We start from the raw sequence: 18,761 nt of genomic DNA, 5'->3' as shown, positions 1-18,761 counted from the left end.
TAAATTTTTAAAATATCTGCAATGAAAATGTACCGGTCCCCAAAATATTTGAAACTGTTTCAATGCTAGAAAGAACCTGCCCACTGTTTAGTTTAAATCACCGCCACCTCTCTCAGAATTGCTTTCTATGAAGACTAGTTACTATGATCTATACCAGCCATGGGCAAACTACGGCCCGCGGGCCGGATCCAGCTCGTTTGAAATGAATAAAACTAAAAAAAAAAAAAAAAACCGAACCCTTTTATTTAATGATGTTTACTTTGAATTTATATTAGTTCACACAAACACTCCATCCATGCTTTTGTTCCGGCCCTCCGGTCCAGTTTAAGAACCCATTGTGGCCCTAGAGTCAAAAAGTTTGCCCACCCCTGATCTATACCAAGCATGCAGCAGAGCGCCTGGCACACTCATCTGGATGGGTAAGTGGTAGCTTTCCTTATTCGTTATAATGGCCAACATCTGAGAGCTGCTATGGATCAGGCACAGAACTACGCCCTCAGCACACATTCTCAAAGGCTCTGCCTGCGATCCTACTCAGGTGCTCTTATTAAGCCCAATTTACAGATGAGGAAAACTGAGGCACACAGAGGTTAGAGCAACTTGCCAAAGGTCAAGTGCAGGCTGGGATTCCATCCAAACCAAAGGTTCTGAACTGGCACGGACGCAATTTCTTAGCTCTAACAATAGGATAGCATTCGCACCAGGATCATTTACCCTGGTTTGCATTTCACACTGTAATGACTTTTTAATTTTTTTAAATTAATTTTATAGAGAGAGGAAGGGAGAAGGAGAGAAAGAAACATCGATGAGAGCGAGAAACATTAATCATCTGCCTCCTGCATGCCCCATACTGGGGATCGAGCCCAAAACCCGGGCATGTGCCCTGACCAGGAATGGGACTGGCGACCTTCTGGTACATGGGACGATGCTCAACCAATAATGATTTTCGTGGTCATAGTTATGTAGACTAAGAGCAGGGTGGGAAGCTGTTTCCAGCCTGTGTGCCCACTAACTAACATGGCAACCCTTTCATGCTGCCTCTTCCCTCGGGCAAACACTCCCTCAGCTGGTACCAGGAGCAGCCCAGAGGCAGGGGAGAGGCCCGTTCCAGGACACGCATTTGCTTCTGAGGCTCAGAGAACAGGAAGGCTCTGGCTGTCACCTCCATTCCTGGGGGTAAGAATACAGCAGAGAGGAGGCTGGAGCAGCCAGTCTGGCCCTGTGAGGCCGAAGGAGGCCTGGAGTCAGGAAGGGGGAGCCAGGGATGCAAAGGTTGGGGCTGGCCGGCTGCCTGGGCCTGTGGCTCACTGCAAGGCCAGCACAGGGCAGCTGACGGCCACAGCAGTGCCTACTCCAGAGAACCAGGGAAGGGGAACAAAGCAGGGAGTGGCAAGCACACAGGAGGGGCACTTTCCTTAGGGCGCACGCACACACGCAGCACGTGATCAGATCCAGTCATGTGAAATAGCATCACAAGCTGAACTTATACTAAACACAAAGAAAACACAGGGGTTCTGAAGCCAAATCACATGTTCTTGGAGAAAACGAAATGACTAGGCTCTGAAATGTGGATAAATGCATGGTCTTGCCTTTTTAACTCGGACAAGTGGTCGGCCCAGCCCTTCCTTCTCCAACCTGGACCTTTTCACACCACCTGGGTTCCTCTCCTGATGTTTTGGAGTAGGAAATCGACAGTACATTGAAATGTCTAGGGCAGTGGTTCTCAACCTTCCTAATGCCGCGACCCTCATGTTGTGGTGACCCCCAACCATAAAATTACTTTCGTTTATACTTCATAACTGTAATTTTGCTACTGTTATGAATCGTAATGTAAATATCTGATATGCAGGATGTATTTTCATTGTTACAAATTGAACATAATTAAAGCATAGTGACTAATCACAAAAACAATATGTAATTATATATGTGTTTTCCAATGGTCTTAGGCGACCCCTGTGAAAGGGTCGTTCGACCCCCAAAGAGGTCGCGACCCACAGGTTGAGAACCGCTGGTCTAGTGCCATTTGATTTCCATGTGGTTTAAGCCCGATGTGTTCGTGTTTAGCAGGACTACCATTTCGAGTAAGCAAAAAGATAAACTTACTTGCACAACAAATGCCTTTGGTTTAGAAGGAAGTGGTCCAAAACTAAAAAAAATAAATTAAATTAAAAATAGAAGGGGAACAGCCCTAGCCAGTTTGGCTCAGTAGATAGAGCGTTGGCCTGCGGACCAAAGGGTCCAGGGTTTGATTCCAGTCAAGGGCACATACCTTGGTTGCAGGCTCCTCCCCGGCCCAGGCCCTGATCGGGGCTCGTGCAGGAAGCAACCAACTGATGTATTTCTCTCACATCGATGTTTCTCTCTGTCTTTCCCTCTCTCTTCCACTCTCCCTAAAAATCAATGGAAAAGTATCCTTGAGTGAAGATTTAAAAAAAAATCCCCACTCAAGGAACTGTGAGCAGAAACCAAATCTTTCAACATGTAGATAGCAAATACTAGTGCACACACACACACACACACACACACACACACACACACACACGGCCTTGGGCTCTAAACTTAGGAGGGAATTCCTGAGGAGGTTGGCTTCCCTGACAGCCTGGAACGGAACCACAACACGGGTCCATTTCCAGACTAGAAAACTCCCGCCGGAGGCCAGAGAGGACCACCTCTTTCCAGGGTCCCACACAAAGGAACCTACTGCCATATCTAGGTCAGCTTCTCTGGCAGCGAACACGGGAGGATAAGGTTAAGCGAGAACACCGGAAATGACATTACTGGGTGGTCAATCGAAGGCTGAGCAGTAGCACATGGGATGAAGGCAATAGCACCTGGTGGGTAAGAGCCTCAAGGACAGGAATCAGACCCCAGTGCACCTCCTGCTGTGAGGCCATCATGAATCAGCCATTGCACCCAGTGAGGGCTCAGTGGCTACTGACACCACTCCCACCTCCATCATCAAAACCAAGATTGAGCTTTGGTTCCCTGGAGAGCAAAAAGCTGACCTAAGCCTTAGGGCCCTCAAGAATAATCATCTGAACAAATGGGATTCTGTTCCTGTCAACAGCAGAAACTTTAAAGAGAAGAAATGATGCTCTGGTTTGCAGCCTCAGCCAAAATGTTGAGACCGCAAATGCATCGCAGAGTAGATAGAAATGGCCTCAGTAAAACAAAAACCTTTCATTATTTTTTTTTCAGAATAATGAACTGTAAGCTACTTTGCATTCTTTTTAGCTTCTCATTTTTATTTTGTTTTAGTATCTGATATCATGGCCATTAAAAACTATCTCTAAAAAGTCTGTTGAGCATCAGAATGAGACAGCTGGGATGCTGGCATGAGGAAATGTTCAATCTTGTCATTTTGCAAAAGGAATTCATATTCATAATTAATGATGCTTTTGTCCAAGCCAGAAGGAAAATATAAAGGCTCAACTATGCTTAAGTAAATTCTCCCCAAGCCAACTGCAATACAATTTTTATAAATTATAGAGTAACAGAGAAAAACAAGATTTTTTGAGTTGTGAGCATAAAAGAAAAGACAAACAAGGCAAACATATTTCCAGGAAGAAATCGGGTTAAAAACATTAATTTTTCCCAACCACCATTATTGGCTCAAAATGTCAACTAAAAATAGCCAAGATAGCCCAGCTGGAGTGGCTCAGCTGGATGAGTGCTGCCCTGTTCACGGAAAGGTTGCTGGTTCGATTCCCGGTCAGGGCACATACCTGGGTTGCAGGTTCAATCCCAGGTTGGGGCACGTACAGAAGGCAATAGATGTTTCTCTCTATCTCTTTATACCTCTCTATCCCTATCTATCTCGCTCTCTCTCTAAGCATGTCCTTGGGTGAGGATAAAAAAAATAACCAAGATAAGAAGACAAGACTACAGCATTAGCTTTGGCTTAAGAGGCATTTCTATACACATTTTGGTAGAGAAGTAGTGAAACATTTCACAGAAATTTCCTTATAGCTGACTTTTCTCGTTAGGTAGCTATTGAAGAGATCTACAAAGACAAATCAGTGTTAGAGTAAAGGCTCATTTCATTCATGCAGCAGTTTTATTTAGCAACTACTATGTTCGGGGTCAGGGGTACAATGACGAGTAAAACACGAAATACAGCCAGGGTGGTTGCCAAAGGCTGGCGGGGGAGGGAGATGGGGAGTAACTGCTTAATGAGAATGGGGTTCTGGTTTTCAGGATAAAATATACCTAACATAAAATTTACCATCACAACCATTTATTAAATTAAGATTTTATTTTTTTTCAGAGCAGTTTAAGGTCCACAGCAGAATTTAAGAGAAAATACAAAGATTTCTCATAGACCCCTTTGATGAACCTACACTGACCAAGTAGTTGTTCTTGGTAAGGTGTAGACTCTGCAGGAAGTTTTATACACACAAGCTCAGGTGAAACAATGCACGAACTGTGAAATTTCCAAAGTCATAACTTAGCTATGAATAATTTAAAACCTATCCTAACTGAGCCAGTTGTCTGTAACTGCCTCCAAAAAGGCACAGCCCAGTGGCCTTGAACTGCCACGTAACAACACCTAAAAAATCTAGCTCAGTGGCTCTCAACCAGGGCCATTTTTGCCCCTCATTTGGCAACATCTAGAGACATTTTTTGTTTGCACAGTGGGGGTGGGGTAGACAACAGGGGTGTCGCTAAACATCCTACAATGCATACATAGGACAGCCCCTCCCGACAAAGAATTAATTATTCAGCCCAAAATGGCAATAATGCCACGACTGAGAAGCCCTGGTCTAAATTCCTACGTGGTTCTAGACCAGCCGTGGGCAAACGACGGCCCGCGGGCCGGATCCGGCCCCTTTGAAATGAATAAAACTAAAAAAAAAAAAAAAGACCGTACCCTTTTATGTAATGATGTTTACTTTGAATTTATATTAGTTCACACAAACACTCCATCCATGCTTTTGTTCCGGCCCTCCGGTCCAGTTTAAGAACCCATTGTGGCCCTCGAGTCAAAAAGTTTGCCCACCCCTGTTCTAGACATACAACTGATCTCAGAGGTGGAAAGAAGGTGGGATGAAGGGTCGGTCACACACCTCCAGGCTCTGCTGCTTGTGTGACATTTCAACCAAGTCACCTCAAGTTGCCAAGCTGGTTCCCTGGTTGGCAAAATGGGGTTCCTATCGCAAGCCTCAATGAGGCAAAGCGGCTGAGTGCTCTCACAGGTAGAAGGTCCCCTGTAAATCCAAGGCCAAGGCTGGACTAAGATCCTGCCCCCTGCGACAGGCAAGGCTCCAGGCGGCCTCACTGTTTGCAAATCACACACGCTCCCAGCATCGGCTTGATGCAAACACATTGGAACAACAAACACCAGAGTGTGCCCACCTGTGGCCAGTGCCCAACAGGACGGCCAACACCCCTGAGGTCAGGGGCACAGGTACATGGCTCATTATTTCCTGGTTCCAGTACAAACAAGACATCCTGCACTTCGCCTGAAATCGGAAATACCCAAATGGAGTATCACTCTCATAATGGAGTATCACTCGCATAATCAGCATCTGCCTTCCAACGGGCACAGATGGCAATCATGTGCCGATAGGCGAATCGAGGGCTAAAACCCGGGCAAGCTCTCCAGGCTCTGAGAACAGATTCTCTGAGTGCGTTCGGAGAGAGGGGGTCAGGACGTGCAGGATGGCGGGCACCTACTGAGAGCAGAAGGTCTTTTGTCTGCGGTCAGGCCCTTCTGACACACCAAATGGACTCTCCTGAGGCCAGTGGGATAAAGCCAGTCAGCCCTGCACCCGTGTTCTGCCCACAGAGCCTGCAGGCCAGCCGCACGGCTCCATTCTCACTGTCCCCGCCACGGAGCTTCTGGTACCTTTGGCCTCCTTTGGGTGATGGTATTGCCCTACTAGACAGTCACAGTAAAAGGATGCATGTTAAAGGTCTGGTTCTACCTCAGCAGAAACAGTATTTTTTAAATCTGTAATCCCACAGCTTTCCCCCGTCCATCTCCTTATTTTAAAAGCGGAAGCAGCAGCATTGTACTGAACTGTGAAATGTGCTCAGATGCAGCTCTAAAGGAAAGTACCACCCAGCAGCTGGATACCCGTTTCCATGGTAACCAGGGTCCCTGGGTCCTGGCGCACACAGCAGGAAATGCTGCAGATTTCCACAGCAGTAGCTTTTACTAGAAATAAGAGTCCCGTGGCAATTTTAAACATTTGGGAATCCACACATTGTGTGTGTGTGTGTGTGTGTGTGTGTGTGTGTGTGTGTGTGTTTCGTCACGTGTGTGAGTGCAGGTAAAATATATTCCCCAAACGAAGCCAATGTAGATGAAAGAAGCCTAGTTATTCTCACAGATAAATATGCTTATGTCAAATATAACACATGATCAAAATATAAACAAAACAGCCCACCCACCCACACACTGAGCTACAAGAAAACAAAAACATCTTCCGTAGACGAAGGACTGGAAGTGGAAAACTGCTTTGGGAAACCACGTGATCAAGGACTCCATATAAACAAACAAGCAAACACAAATCTTTACAAACACCAGGAGCACAGAGACAGGTTTGCACCGCCCATGTTCTTTCCTACTTGAATACCCTCCCCGTTAAACCCAGAGGCCAAGAGGCGAGGGGACAACTGCTTTGCCATTCAGTGTTCAGGGGGAACCATGAGATAGGAAGCCCTGGGCTAGAATGGGCATCCCCACTGCCCCCGGACAAGCTGAGTGGCCCTGGCAAGTGACTTCACCTTGCTGAGACGCAGCCTGCCCTGCAAAATAAAACGGCTGCACGAGATGCTAGATGGTCTAAAGAAAAGCCCTGTACTCTCTACAAACTGAAAACCAGTTATGTTAAATAAATAAATAAGACACAGCAAAACAAGAAACCTCCAGGTAATTCTCACTTTAGCCAACATAAATATTTTGAAACGTATAAAAAATCAAATTTTTAGACAATGTACCAGGAGAATTCACCATCTGTTTCTCGGTGATGAAGACCTTGCAAATATTCTTTGTTCCCTGAGCTACTTCCCGGTTTCACATTTTTCCTCAGCAGAGCACACGTGCTCGGTGACAGTGGAATTGTTAACGCAAAGCAGTGTCCACATTTCCTGCATGTTTCCAGGCTGGGTCCTTCTCGGAGGGAGCAGAGAGGAGGCAACCACGCGATGAGGCGTAGACTCATCCTAGAAAACACTAGTTTGACAACTTCAAGTGTCTCCAGTTCACATTCACATTCCACACAGCTATTTTTATCTGAGGTGGGCGACCAAACCAAGTTCACGGCTCTATGGCAAAGGAGCTTCCACGGGAAAGCATTGTAGAAAAAAAAAAGGTTTGCCTCATCGGTGAGAACTAGAGTGACTGCATTCTCTCATGAACACTAATCAGTGTTTTACCAAAAATGACGGCGACACGTTGGTGTGAGTGGCAGCGGGAGGGGGTGGAGGAGTGTTAGTTATTAAGCCAAAATAAAAAGTAAAGGAGGAGAAAAGGACTAGGATGGGAAGGAGAACCCTCACTGCCTGCGAACAAAATGCACGGCAGCCTGGGAAACTAGAAGGGTGAAGTGCTGAGAGCATCGCTTTCGTATGGAAACCGCCTAACGAAACACTCAGCCGACTGCACACGCACCAACCCAGTCACCTGTCACGCCCGGACCTTCCTCCCACTGCTGCCAGCCCCGTCGCCATGGAATCCGCCTGCGTTTAGTAAGGCTGCCGAGGTTAGACAGAAAGCAGCACGCATCCCAACTCACGCACCACCCGGGAAACACGCCAGGGCAAACCGGGGTCCCACCACCGCACTAAGCGGGAATGAGTGCTCCCCTCTGGTCAGCGGCGGGACAAGCCTTCACAGGCCACGCGGGGTGGGTCTTGGGAGGGATTTGGGTATTCCCAGCTCTCCCTGGTAGAGGGTTTTAGGGTTCTGGTGGCATCCTGCGCTGGACACTCTTACGTAAAAGTGGGACTCGGGTTAGTGTCTTTCAGGCCACCCCACACAAACCGCCCTTTCACGTGTCATTTCGGGAAGACACAGGGAAAAGCCAAACGCAACACAGGCAGGACGCTGGCTGACCACCGTGGAATCGCGTCTCTGGCAACTGTCGCCGCACAACCAAAGGTCAGTAAGAGAAGGCCACTTGTCAATGGTGCTGTCGGTCATCAGTCTCAGCATCAAGAAAAGATCAATGAGGTTCATGATTCCAACCTCCTGGACACACACACACACACACACACACACACACATGCAGGTAGTTATGTATGTTGTTATACTGATTAAACAGAAACATAACACACAAACATCCTAATAAATCCTCATCAAAAGGATTATAGCTATAAAGTCCAATTAAGGAAGGGCTTTTGGACATAACCCAGCACTCAAGTCTTTCTTCACGTCCACATGTGGCTAAAGAGTAGTTACAAATGGTAAAATTTTAACAGCAATGAGGAGGGAAGCCGATCTTGGATGCTTCAGGATCCAGCTACGGATCAACACTGGGCAACTTTTCATGACAAGGCCATGGACCTTGGATTGCCAATTTCGTTAATTCCAATGAAGTACCTAACAGCACCCACCTTCATCAGGTTCATGAAAATTCTTAAAACGCACCTTGAATGGGGCAAGAGGCAAAAGGCTGACCGGTCGTAAAAGCTAGGCCTTCGTCACAAAACAATTTTCTCAAGCTTTCCCCCACTATCATTCCCATAAAGAGCCCTTTTGGACTCCCCCCCCCCCAGTTACCCCTTTTGCCATACTGCAGACATACATATGCCTGCTTATGTACTGTATTCATTCATATCTGTGCCTGGTATAGAAAAAGGGTACAATCCCCTCCCCTCCTCAGAACCAATGTTGACCCTCTTCGGAATACTCTCTCGTCCACTGAGATTGTCCCTTTTAAAGCATGAAAGGGACATGCTTTAAAAAGAACAGGGATGCATTTATTGCTTGAAATTATGATTGCTGTTCACATGTACCTCTCCGCCTAACACCCCCACCGCTTGCCTGCCTAAACCCTCTGCCACCACAGACCCACAGCCTCAGAAACAGCCCCTTTCCGACTGACCGGTGCATTCCTAGAGCCCTAGGTACACAGAAACCCTCAATAAAGCTTCCTGACATAAAGAGAATAAATCAGATGACTCACAAAATATGACACTTACTGTTAGAGCAGAACAAGCCTTTCTTTGTAGAAATCATGACACTGCCTATGCCTGTGCCGTGTACCAGGGTAGCCACGAGGTGTATGTGGCTGTTCCAATTAAAATGAGGAAGATTTAAAAACCAGAACATCAGGTCCTCAGTTACACTGGCCCCATCTCAAGTGCTCAGTCAACCCACATGTGGCTAGTGGCTACCATGTTAAATAGCAAAAATGTGTCACATTTCCATATTACAGGAAATTCTATCACACAGAACGGCCCCAGCTCAGCCTAAAAGCCCCACCAGGTCAGGACTGCCCTGGGGTCATTCACGCAGCACACACTGGGCCTGCAAGTCAAAGGGAGGCGGGAGGGGACGGATAAAAAAGAAATATGGGAGGAAGATGACTTCATCTTGGCCCGGCCGATTTCCCACTTTAACCAACTACAAATGTTTTCATTTCTCAGCTTTGTTCCTACTCTCACACCCACCTACAGTACAGCAATGAGAATTTTTCAAAATGAGCTACCAGCAGAGCGAAATTCGCTTAGGGCTTCCTCAGCATAATTCATGGGAATCAAATCAAGAGGTCAAGTTCAAATTCCCCCAAATGAAAGGCCATCGAGAGATTCTAGGTCACTGTCATAACAGCATGCCTGGGTTCATGGATGACAATGTTAGAGAGCACAGCTGCGAGCGAGCTAGGAAGTGCTTCCGTTTATACACCTTTCCACACACAGCACCTGTCTCCTGGGCTCGGAGAGGTGTCCGGCGCCGGGACATCGGAGCTGAGGTTTGGAGCCCCCACAACAGCTATCCACAGGCTCTGAGTGAAATCAGCCTCAGCCAACTGTCCACAAACCTTCTCCGCCTGCAGAGGATGCTTTACGCTCGGTCCTCCTTCTCCTCCTATTAGCTGTAAAGCCTCGGTTGGAATTAAGTTCATCAGAAAAAAATTAATACACTGTCCCTTGAACCTTTCAAAACAAAAAGCTCAGCTGTTAAAGAAAACGTACTGATCTTATTTCTTCTCATTTATTTCTCTTTGTTAATCCCCACCCTCGGATATTTTTCCATTGATGTTTGGAGAGAGTGGAAAGGAGGGGGAGAGACAGAGAGAGAGAAACATCGATGTGAGAGAGACACCTGACCAGGGCGGCGTCTAGCCTGCAACCAAGATAACTGCCCTTGACCCGAATCGAACACCTGACTCTTCAGTCGAGGGCCCTGCTCTATCCACTGAGCAAACCAGCTAGGGCTATAACCGAGCTTATTTCTCAAACTACTCAAAGTTCTTACTTTTCCTGTAAGACTCCTCAGGACAATAACCAAAGATAACTTAGGACCCCAGATTGGCCTGTGAGTACAAAGCCAGTCTGTGACCTAGAGCCACATCCACAGATTCACAGGCAGTAGTTTTACACCTTTTCATTTTTAATGTAACGAGTGAATGTGTCTATGCTCCCTTAAGGTTATATTCAAAGATTCTCCAGTTCTAGGCCTGTGAGAAGGAGCTTTTTAAATAATTAATTTTTTTCGCTCAGGTTTGTGGCTAAGTAGCCTCCTCGGTAGAAATAATAAGGCTCTAATTCCATGAGCGAGAGCTCAGGACTTGAGCACTGGTGGGTCCAGAAGCGAAGGGCCATGACATCTCCATTAAACCATCTGGTTAAAATAAAACTTGGGGGCAAACAAAACCAGTCTGGCTGCCTCTTGGAAACCACCTCCCAGTACCTCCCCTCCCTACCCCTGCAGGGAAGGTTCCCTCACTATCCTCCCCTCCCCCGCACCCCGCCACAGCAGGGTAGCCCCTTTACCACCGGCCCCTTCCCAGGGCCTGGTCATGGAATGCTGAGCCCTCCTCAGGTACATGAAGTAGGAAGTCACACATTCTACCAGAGACTGGGTCTCAGGGAGGAGTCGCCAAGATTCCAGTTCTGAACTCCCAAGTGGAATCTTGCCGAAGACTCCATCCCAGCAGCCTCCTGTCCCCAGAAGTGACAGCCTTCCTCACCCAGGTCTGCCTGGTGCCATGTGCAAACGCTGCCGACATCCTGCCAAATGCCAGGTCCTTAGCATCTGGGTAAGCGGGTTCCTCGGGGAGGAGTAGAGCCGCTCCTGTCCTGGAGGTGTCTGCAGCCTAGTGGGGAAGGCGGTGACCACACCGAGAGTGAGGTGAGAGGAAGCATGTGCCGCAGCGGCCCTGGGCCGGAAACCGCTTGCCTTGGGAAAGAGGGGCAAAAGTTTCACAGGCGACAGGACTCTTTAACCGGCTCTTGGAAGGCAAGCAGCAGATCCTAAGCATCTAAAGGGGGCCACAGGGGGTGGGCTGGGAAGGGCGTTCCAGGTCTGGAATGCACAGGTGCAAGCAGAAAGAGATTAACGGTTTTCTCTTTTTAAAATATATATTTATTTATTCGTTTCAGAGAGGAAGGAAGAGGGAGAGAGAGACAGATAGAAACATCAGTGATAGAGAATCATTGGTCGGCAGCCTCCTGCACGACCCACACTGGGCATCCGAGCCCGCAACCCAGGCATGTGCCCTGACCCGGAATCAAACCGTGACCTCCTGGTTCATAGGTCAACGCTCAACCACTGAGCCATGCTGACTGGGCAGAGATTAAAGGTCTTAAGGATTTCAGGGAAGAGTGAGCATTTCTTTGTGGGTGGAACTGCCGGCCATGGCGGAGATGTCATTGGACAGGTGGGTTGTGGCAAGATGCTTGCGAGGAGCCTTATCCTCCTGGGGCGCTTGGATAAATCTGAGATTTCTGGGTCCCCCTGCCCCACTCCACACCCCCCTCCTCCCGTTATTTTGATTCCATAGGTATGAGGCAGGGCCCTGAAATCTGTACTTTAAAACAAACTTCTTGAGTGATTACAATCCACGCAGCCAGATCTGGAGACCACAGCATTTAAGAAAATCTACACTAAAAGCATGTAACATACTTTTAAGGACCAAGACTGCTTTAGCCAACACAAACCATAGGGATTTCTTCACTGATGCACAGAACCCTGGCAATCCAGGCTCACTGGTTAAAGCCCACGCCTGGGCCTCAAAGGCCGTCTTAAAAGTGCCAACTCCCACCCGCCCTTCTCATGCACATGGCTGAGAGGGAGCCTCGTTAGAGCCCAGGTCACCCCAAACGCCCATGTGTAGTTCCCATTCTTCCCTACTAACCAACCCTCTCCCCTCCATTATTCTCTGCCTCACTTGGCTTCCTCCGCTCCCTTTGTCTCCAGAGCAGACTCTAAGTTAAAATAGAAAATTCAGACTGCCCGAATTCCTTCACATTTTATGGATTTAATAGGGTCGAATCAAGATTTAAAATGGCAGAATACCGGAGCCCTGTGTCCTGGGAAAACCCCAGCTACAGGAGGGAAAATGAGAGCCCCGAGAAGTGAAATAAAATTACTTGGAGTCACACAGCCAGAAGACGAACACAGACATCCCAGCTCCCAATCTAGATGTTACTCCAAGGGGAAATATAGGTTGTTTCTTAAAACCCATTCAGGAGCAGTAACTTTTAAGCAAATAATAAGCCTATACTAAATCCAGGAGTTGCTTACATGGGGATCATAACTTAATGGTTAAATTCTAGGCTGTGGGCCAGACTCCAGCTTCACCACTTACTAGCCACACGACCTTGGTCAGTTGACATAAACTCTCTTCGCCTCGATTTCACCACCTAAAATGAAGGTCATGAGCACCTACCTCGTGGGGCTGTTAAAATAAAACGACTCGATACACGTAAAACACATAGGACAGAGCCCAGCCCGTGATACGTATTCAATAGGTTCGCCATCACTCTCAAGATTCAAACCACCGCCCATTTTTTAAAGTGACGTATAAAGGGTTTGGGACATTAAAGATGACCTAGTCAGCTGGAGATCCATTTCCTTCCTGCTGATGATCTCAAACCCCTTACTATGGGTTTGGTGTATCATCATCTCAACATCCCCGAGACGGTTCATCAAAGCTTTAAAGTAATTACAGAGGCACAAAGCGGCAGCCCAAACTGCAAGTCACACAGCATCATGCTCTTCAAAAGCCCTTGCTGACCTCAGCAATGACGCTGTGGCCACGAAGGGCCAGTGCTGAGTAAGACAGAGCGTTTCATCAACTCAACACGCCTGCCTTCCACGACACGGAGAGCCGGGCCCTGGGGTGCAAGGGCACGTGCTTACGGGTGTAGGGACGCTGGTCCCAGAAACGGGCCACCTCTGCCGTAGAGGGCTGAGAAGCCTCCCCCCTCCTTAGTTCATCGTCTTTTTTGCCTTTTTAAAGTAACCCGGACAACTGCATGCCAGTCAGTTCAAACATTTCTCAACTCCTACAACGGCCCGCATGCTGGCCCCTCATGGACGAGGGGATGGTGACGCTGCCCCAAAAGTCCTCAGTGTACTGAATGCCCAGCCACTAATTCTTTGTGGTCGATAACACAGAAAAGGGTGCACTTGCATATTAAACACAAGTTGCAAAATCAATAAAATGTGAAACTGTACCATGTCTTATGGAGCTAATAAATGCCTAAGTCCCATTACAGTTTAATTATTAACCTAAATACACACATCGTAAGGGCAACTTGTACTATTTTTTTTAAAAATAGAACAAAACAGAGTTTGGACATATTTCCACATCCTACTTAACAAGTTATATAGAGATTAGAGTGATGTTGCTCTTATAGTGACTAGCTTTAAAATTTGTTCCTAAACTGTATTAACAGCTAGTGTAAAATATTTGCGAAAAAGGACAAAGACCTTTCAGAGCTGTTTCCTTTGGGAAACAATATGGAATGCTAATGTTTGGAAACCAGAGATCTGCTAGCTTGAAATTCTGGACAGACATTTGCCCAACATGAGATGCACTTAAGAATAACTGCTATTCCCTTGTCATCTCCAGCAAGAAAGATTCGAAAAAGACATCTATGGCCCTGGCCTGTTGCTCAGTGGTTAGAGCGTAGGCCCACACACAACCAAGGGTATTGGGTTTGATTCCCAGTCAAGGGCATGTTACCTTGGTTGCCGGGGATGGTGCAGAGGCAACCAATCGATGTGTCTCTGTCACATTGATGTTTCTCTTTCTCTCTCTCTCTCTCTCTCTCTCCCTCTCTCTCTCCCCCCATCCTCCCTCCCCTCCGTTCTCTCTAAAAATATCAATGGAAAAAATATTCTTGGGTGAGGATAAAAAGAAAAAGACAGCCCCAGGCTCTAAACAAAACACTGGACTTTCTGTAGAGGGTAGATATCAAACTGCAAACTGTAGAGTTACAGCCTGTCATGACCTTAAGCCCAAATACGTATTTACTGCTGACCAAAACAGCTTGAAGCATTTCTACAGATTCACTGTTTCCTCGGTGATGCATACGTCATTAAAAATAGATTACGCACAGATCTCCAAAAGGATGCAGACATGTGCATTAAGTACAGCACAGCTTGTAATAACAAATACATGGGGATAATCTAAATATCCCTCAACAGAAGAGTGATTACACTGTGCTACATCCCGACAGTGAAATTCCATTTGACCACTAGAAAGAACATGGTCGAGCTACAGGTACTGACTAGAAAGATCATACCCTATACTGCAGAGGAAAAGCACAGGGATGATGTTTCTTGTGGGCTACCTCTGGGGAAAGATCACACAGACATACTTCATTTTATGTATCATTCTACATATTATCCTGCAACTAGCTTTTTTCCCTCCCACATGTGTTTATGTATGCATAAAGGTCTGTACATAACGCTAAACCCAGTCCCTGCAAAGGGTTCTGGGAGGGTGGATTTAATTTTCTATGTTCTGTCACATAAATTTTTTTAAACTCAAGAGCATGTTCTATATTTTTCAATTTTAAGTAAATTTTAACTTCACAGAAATGACTTCTGATGCTTACTGAACATACAAGAAGTACATGTGTTCAAGTTTCTCTCTTGTCATCTTCATAAAATATATTTCTATCAACCAGACACTTCTTTTTAGGTCACGTAAGAGTCCTCCCCCTCCCCATGCCACAGAAAGTTATACCCCCCTTCCCCCACCCCCAGTGCACATGGCCAGAGGGGGAGTATTCTGGAATCTCTAAAAATGATCAGAAATCAAAGACTAAAAATATATCAAAGCAGAGTCTGTTCGCTGTGACATTATTTGTTTTTTGTCTAATACATCACCTTTAAATTCCTAGCTCCTCCATCGCACCCGCAGAGAAGTGATTCTGGTTTCTTTTCCCACAAATCATCGCTCTGCTTTTCCTCCCTTCAGCCAGGAGGACTTGCAGGATCTCCCGTTTCCCACCGAGAACCCCCGGGGCAGCCTCTGCCAACAGCCAGGCTCCCACTGCAGGACATCATGGACAGTCGGGGAAGTCTTTCTCGTTCATCCTTTAGGGTTTATCCCATGATTAAACATTAAAATATAAAAACTTATGAATCACTGAGCCTTGAAAATGCAATGCCAGATATCTAAGCTCTTTAAAGCAACTTTTTAAAGAAGATACATTCTGGTGGCTATTCTGGAAAGACATCAACACAACTGACAAGTCCAGTTCCCTCTACCGGTGAAATAGAAGAAAATATTATAAAATAGACCCAATAACACTAACAATGGTGAAGACTGGCTTCGATGTTCTATTCTTTATACTTATATTTTCTAGCTTCTACCCAGACACATATAAACTATGTAATAATTTTTTTAAAGGGCTTAAAGAGCACAGTGGATATGATCCATATCAAGCTGGCAAACCAGACAAAGGCAGCACTGCTCCGATGCCGCCGTCACGTTCTCCTAGGGAACCTTCTGAAACACTGTCGGCATCTTGGAAATGAAGAGAAATATTCCCTCCCCTGGAGACCTCCCTCGTCTCCCTGAGCTGAGTCAATTACTCACTTCTTCATATTCCCCCAGCACGCTGCTCTACCACTGTCATCCCAGCAAACATATTTCTACACTCAAATTCTCAATTCGAGTATCGCATTTCCCCCTTCAGTTCCAAGCTCCCCCAGGACCAGGACGGCAATGCATTGATGTGTGTGGCCCCGTGACAGTGTCTGACATGTTATCAGTTTCCAGGTTTCTGGGATGAATGAGAAGTGTGCTCCCTGCAAATTCGCCCGAACATTTCACTGAGCCCCGATGGTAATTGGGCGCCTGGTGAATCCCACCGGAGGTGCCCATCACGTGCATCAGAGAAGCCAAACTCTCCTGTGACTGGGAGCAACCCCAACACCCACATTTTCCAATGTCACCTTGACAGTGGCAAGAACAAGCGCGTAGCTGCCAGTGCACAAGCAGACCCTGCCTGGGAGTGAAGGAGAAGGCACGCCCCTTCGAACAGGGTTTCTCCTTTAGGGCTGACGAGCTGATGGTGTATTTCTAACAATGGTGGTGGATACAGGAGTATTCGTTTTCTTCTTTATAACTTTCACATGTTCTTACACGTCTTTTGTATGATTCAGTAGTCACTGAAACCATTAAAATATTTCCGAAGACTTTTTTCCTAGATTTAACACACATACTGTAAACACCATGTTCTGGGCACTATATTTTGGGGGGGTTGCACATGAAGAAGTCATATGTGGGAGACACAAATACAACACAATAGGACACCACTTACACAAGGGCTCCCAGTTTTACAGAACCCAGAAAAACGGTCTGCCCCATCATTCTTCCTGCTTCCCGTCCCCCAAGGAAACGAGGAAAACCTTAGGACAACCCTTGCGAGAGGGGAAAAACGAACTACACCCAAATGCACAGCTCAGTGAAAGCGACCGGGAAACACGTCGAGCCACCTCCTGCCTCTTTTAAAGGAAAAGTGGCTCTTTCCCTTCACTTTCCATTCTTCTCTTGAGCTTTGTCCTGCAGAGAACCTTGAAACTTTGAAACGTGTGCTATGTGGAACCCCGCAGCGTTAACAGAATTTTAGGTATGAGTCAGCTCAGCCCTGATGCTCCTCCCTGAAGCCTCCCCAGGGAAAGAGCCACCCTCCATCTGCTTACCACGTGTGTTGGTAGCCATGTCGGCCACTTTCTGAAAGGCGTCCAAGAAGGCAGCTGCCGCTACTACTGTTGTCCTAAAATACAAACAGATGACACAGGCATGAGAAATGTCATTAGCGCTCAAGGGCTAAAACCTCCGGGGCGGACGGCACGTTATCCTCAGGACAACCCAGCCAGCTGGGCAAGGACAACCTTCGGCTTTGTGGTCCCACTTTGTTCTTGGGAGGCGTTCCTCCTCCTCACATTATTCGCAGCCCTGCCCCAGTCACGCCCAGCTCCTTCGGTGCCAGTCAATAAATGCCGGCAATCCCTCCCATGCCCTCCTGCCCATTACCCGGTAAAATTTCACAAAGGAGGGAAAGACAGGTGTTTCTACCGAAAAGAAAAACATTGTTAAAAAATATCAAGGGTACCGGTAAAAATTAATTTTAGAGTAGGAATCTTAGCGAGAGATCATCTAGTGTAAGTAACTCATTTTAGAGAAGGGAAAACGGAGACCGCATCCGCAAGGTGGCTTTCCAACTACCTTCAGGCCAGAGCTGGGACTAGTAGCCAGGCCCATGACTCACAGCCCCATGCTCGTCCCACTACACGTCAATATCCTGGCTGTGTGACTTTCCTCCGAAATCGTAATCACAGTGAAACATCTTTTTCCAACCTTAGAAGGCTACCTCAACTGTACCTTCTGAATTCCTAACAGCTGAGAATAGGGAGAAGTTACTACACTCATTTGCTGGCCTAGAAATGATTTTGAACTCGTCACATGCCCTTGAGCACTGTAAGATGCGCTGAGCGCTCTGCGGTCTCCTGCTTCCTGGAGCTGGGATCCGAGATGTCATCCAGTGAAGAGCAGATGATGGATCCCCCAAACACGCAAGCCAGCCCCAAGATCTGTACTTTACAATCGAGCTCTAACCTGATGTAATTTCTAAGTATTTTACATACGAATCCAGTCTTTACTGAGCATGTGTATGAATGCAATGTTGCTGAAGGAAGGAGATGAGGATAAAGATAAAAAGGAAAGAGTTCAAAACAGCGACATAGAAAAGAAATGGCCTTTAAATATAAGCAACAGTGGCAATGGAACAAAAGGCTCCTGGTGCTCGGCGTGGTCTCGGGGAACACCGGGCACCAGTCCCTGAGCGCTGAGCTTCCAAATGAGGCCTGATATTTTCCATTCTGCTCAAGTTTAAATATATATATATTATTGATTTCAAAGAGGAAGGGAGAGGGTGAGAGAGATAGATACATCAATGATGAGAGAGAATTATTGATCAGGGCTGCCTCCTACACACCTCACACTGGGGATCGAGTCCACAACCCAGGCATATACCCTGACCAGGGATTGAACTGTGACCTCCTGGTTCATAGGTCAACGCTCAACCACTGAGCTACACCGACTAGGCTCTGCTCAAATTTTTTTTAAAATGACATACAAGAACAAAACCATAACGTCAGAAACCCCACCTCGAAGCACATTGTTAAAAGATCTGACATCCAATGCAAACCCTGGAAAAGTTAGCTTTCTCAAACATCCTAGGATTTATAAATAGCTCATTCTGGCGCACAATTAATATCTGACACAGTGGCTGGATTTATTCTCATTCGAGTCCATGCCAATCATCCAAATTTAATGAGC

The 18,761-nt window shown here is 46.7% G+C and overlaps 1 protein-coding gene across 7 annotated transcripts in view; it reads right to left on the bottom strand.

The window, feature by feature from the left end:
• MTSS1 (metastasis suppressor 1) overlaps positions 1-18,761 on the bottom strand; it is a 145,028-nt gene that overhangs the window by 98,769 nt on the left and 27,498 nt on the right. For all 7 annotated transcript variants that reach the window (XM_005876660.2, XM_014548055.1, XM_014548056.1 and 4 more), the window contains one exon: positions 17,123-17,196. In XM_005876660.2, the coding sequence (XP_005876722.1) occupies positions 17,123-17,196 (74 nt within the window). The remainder of the gene's footprint in view (positions 1-17,122; positions 17,197-18,761) is intronic.

Source organism: Myotis brandtii, unplaced genomic scaffold (genome assembly GCF_000412655.1).
Source record: "Myotis brandtii unplaced genomic scaffold, ASM41265v1 scaffold494, whole genome shotgun sequence".
Taxonomy (NCBI): Eukaryota; Metazoa; Chordata; class Mammalia; order Chiroptera; family Vespertilionidae; genus Myotis; species Myotis brandtii.
This window is presented reverse-complemented; position numbering and strand designations above follow the sequence as displayed.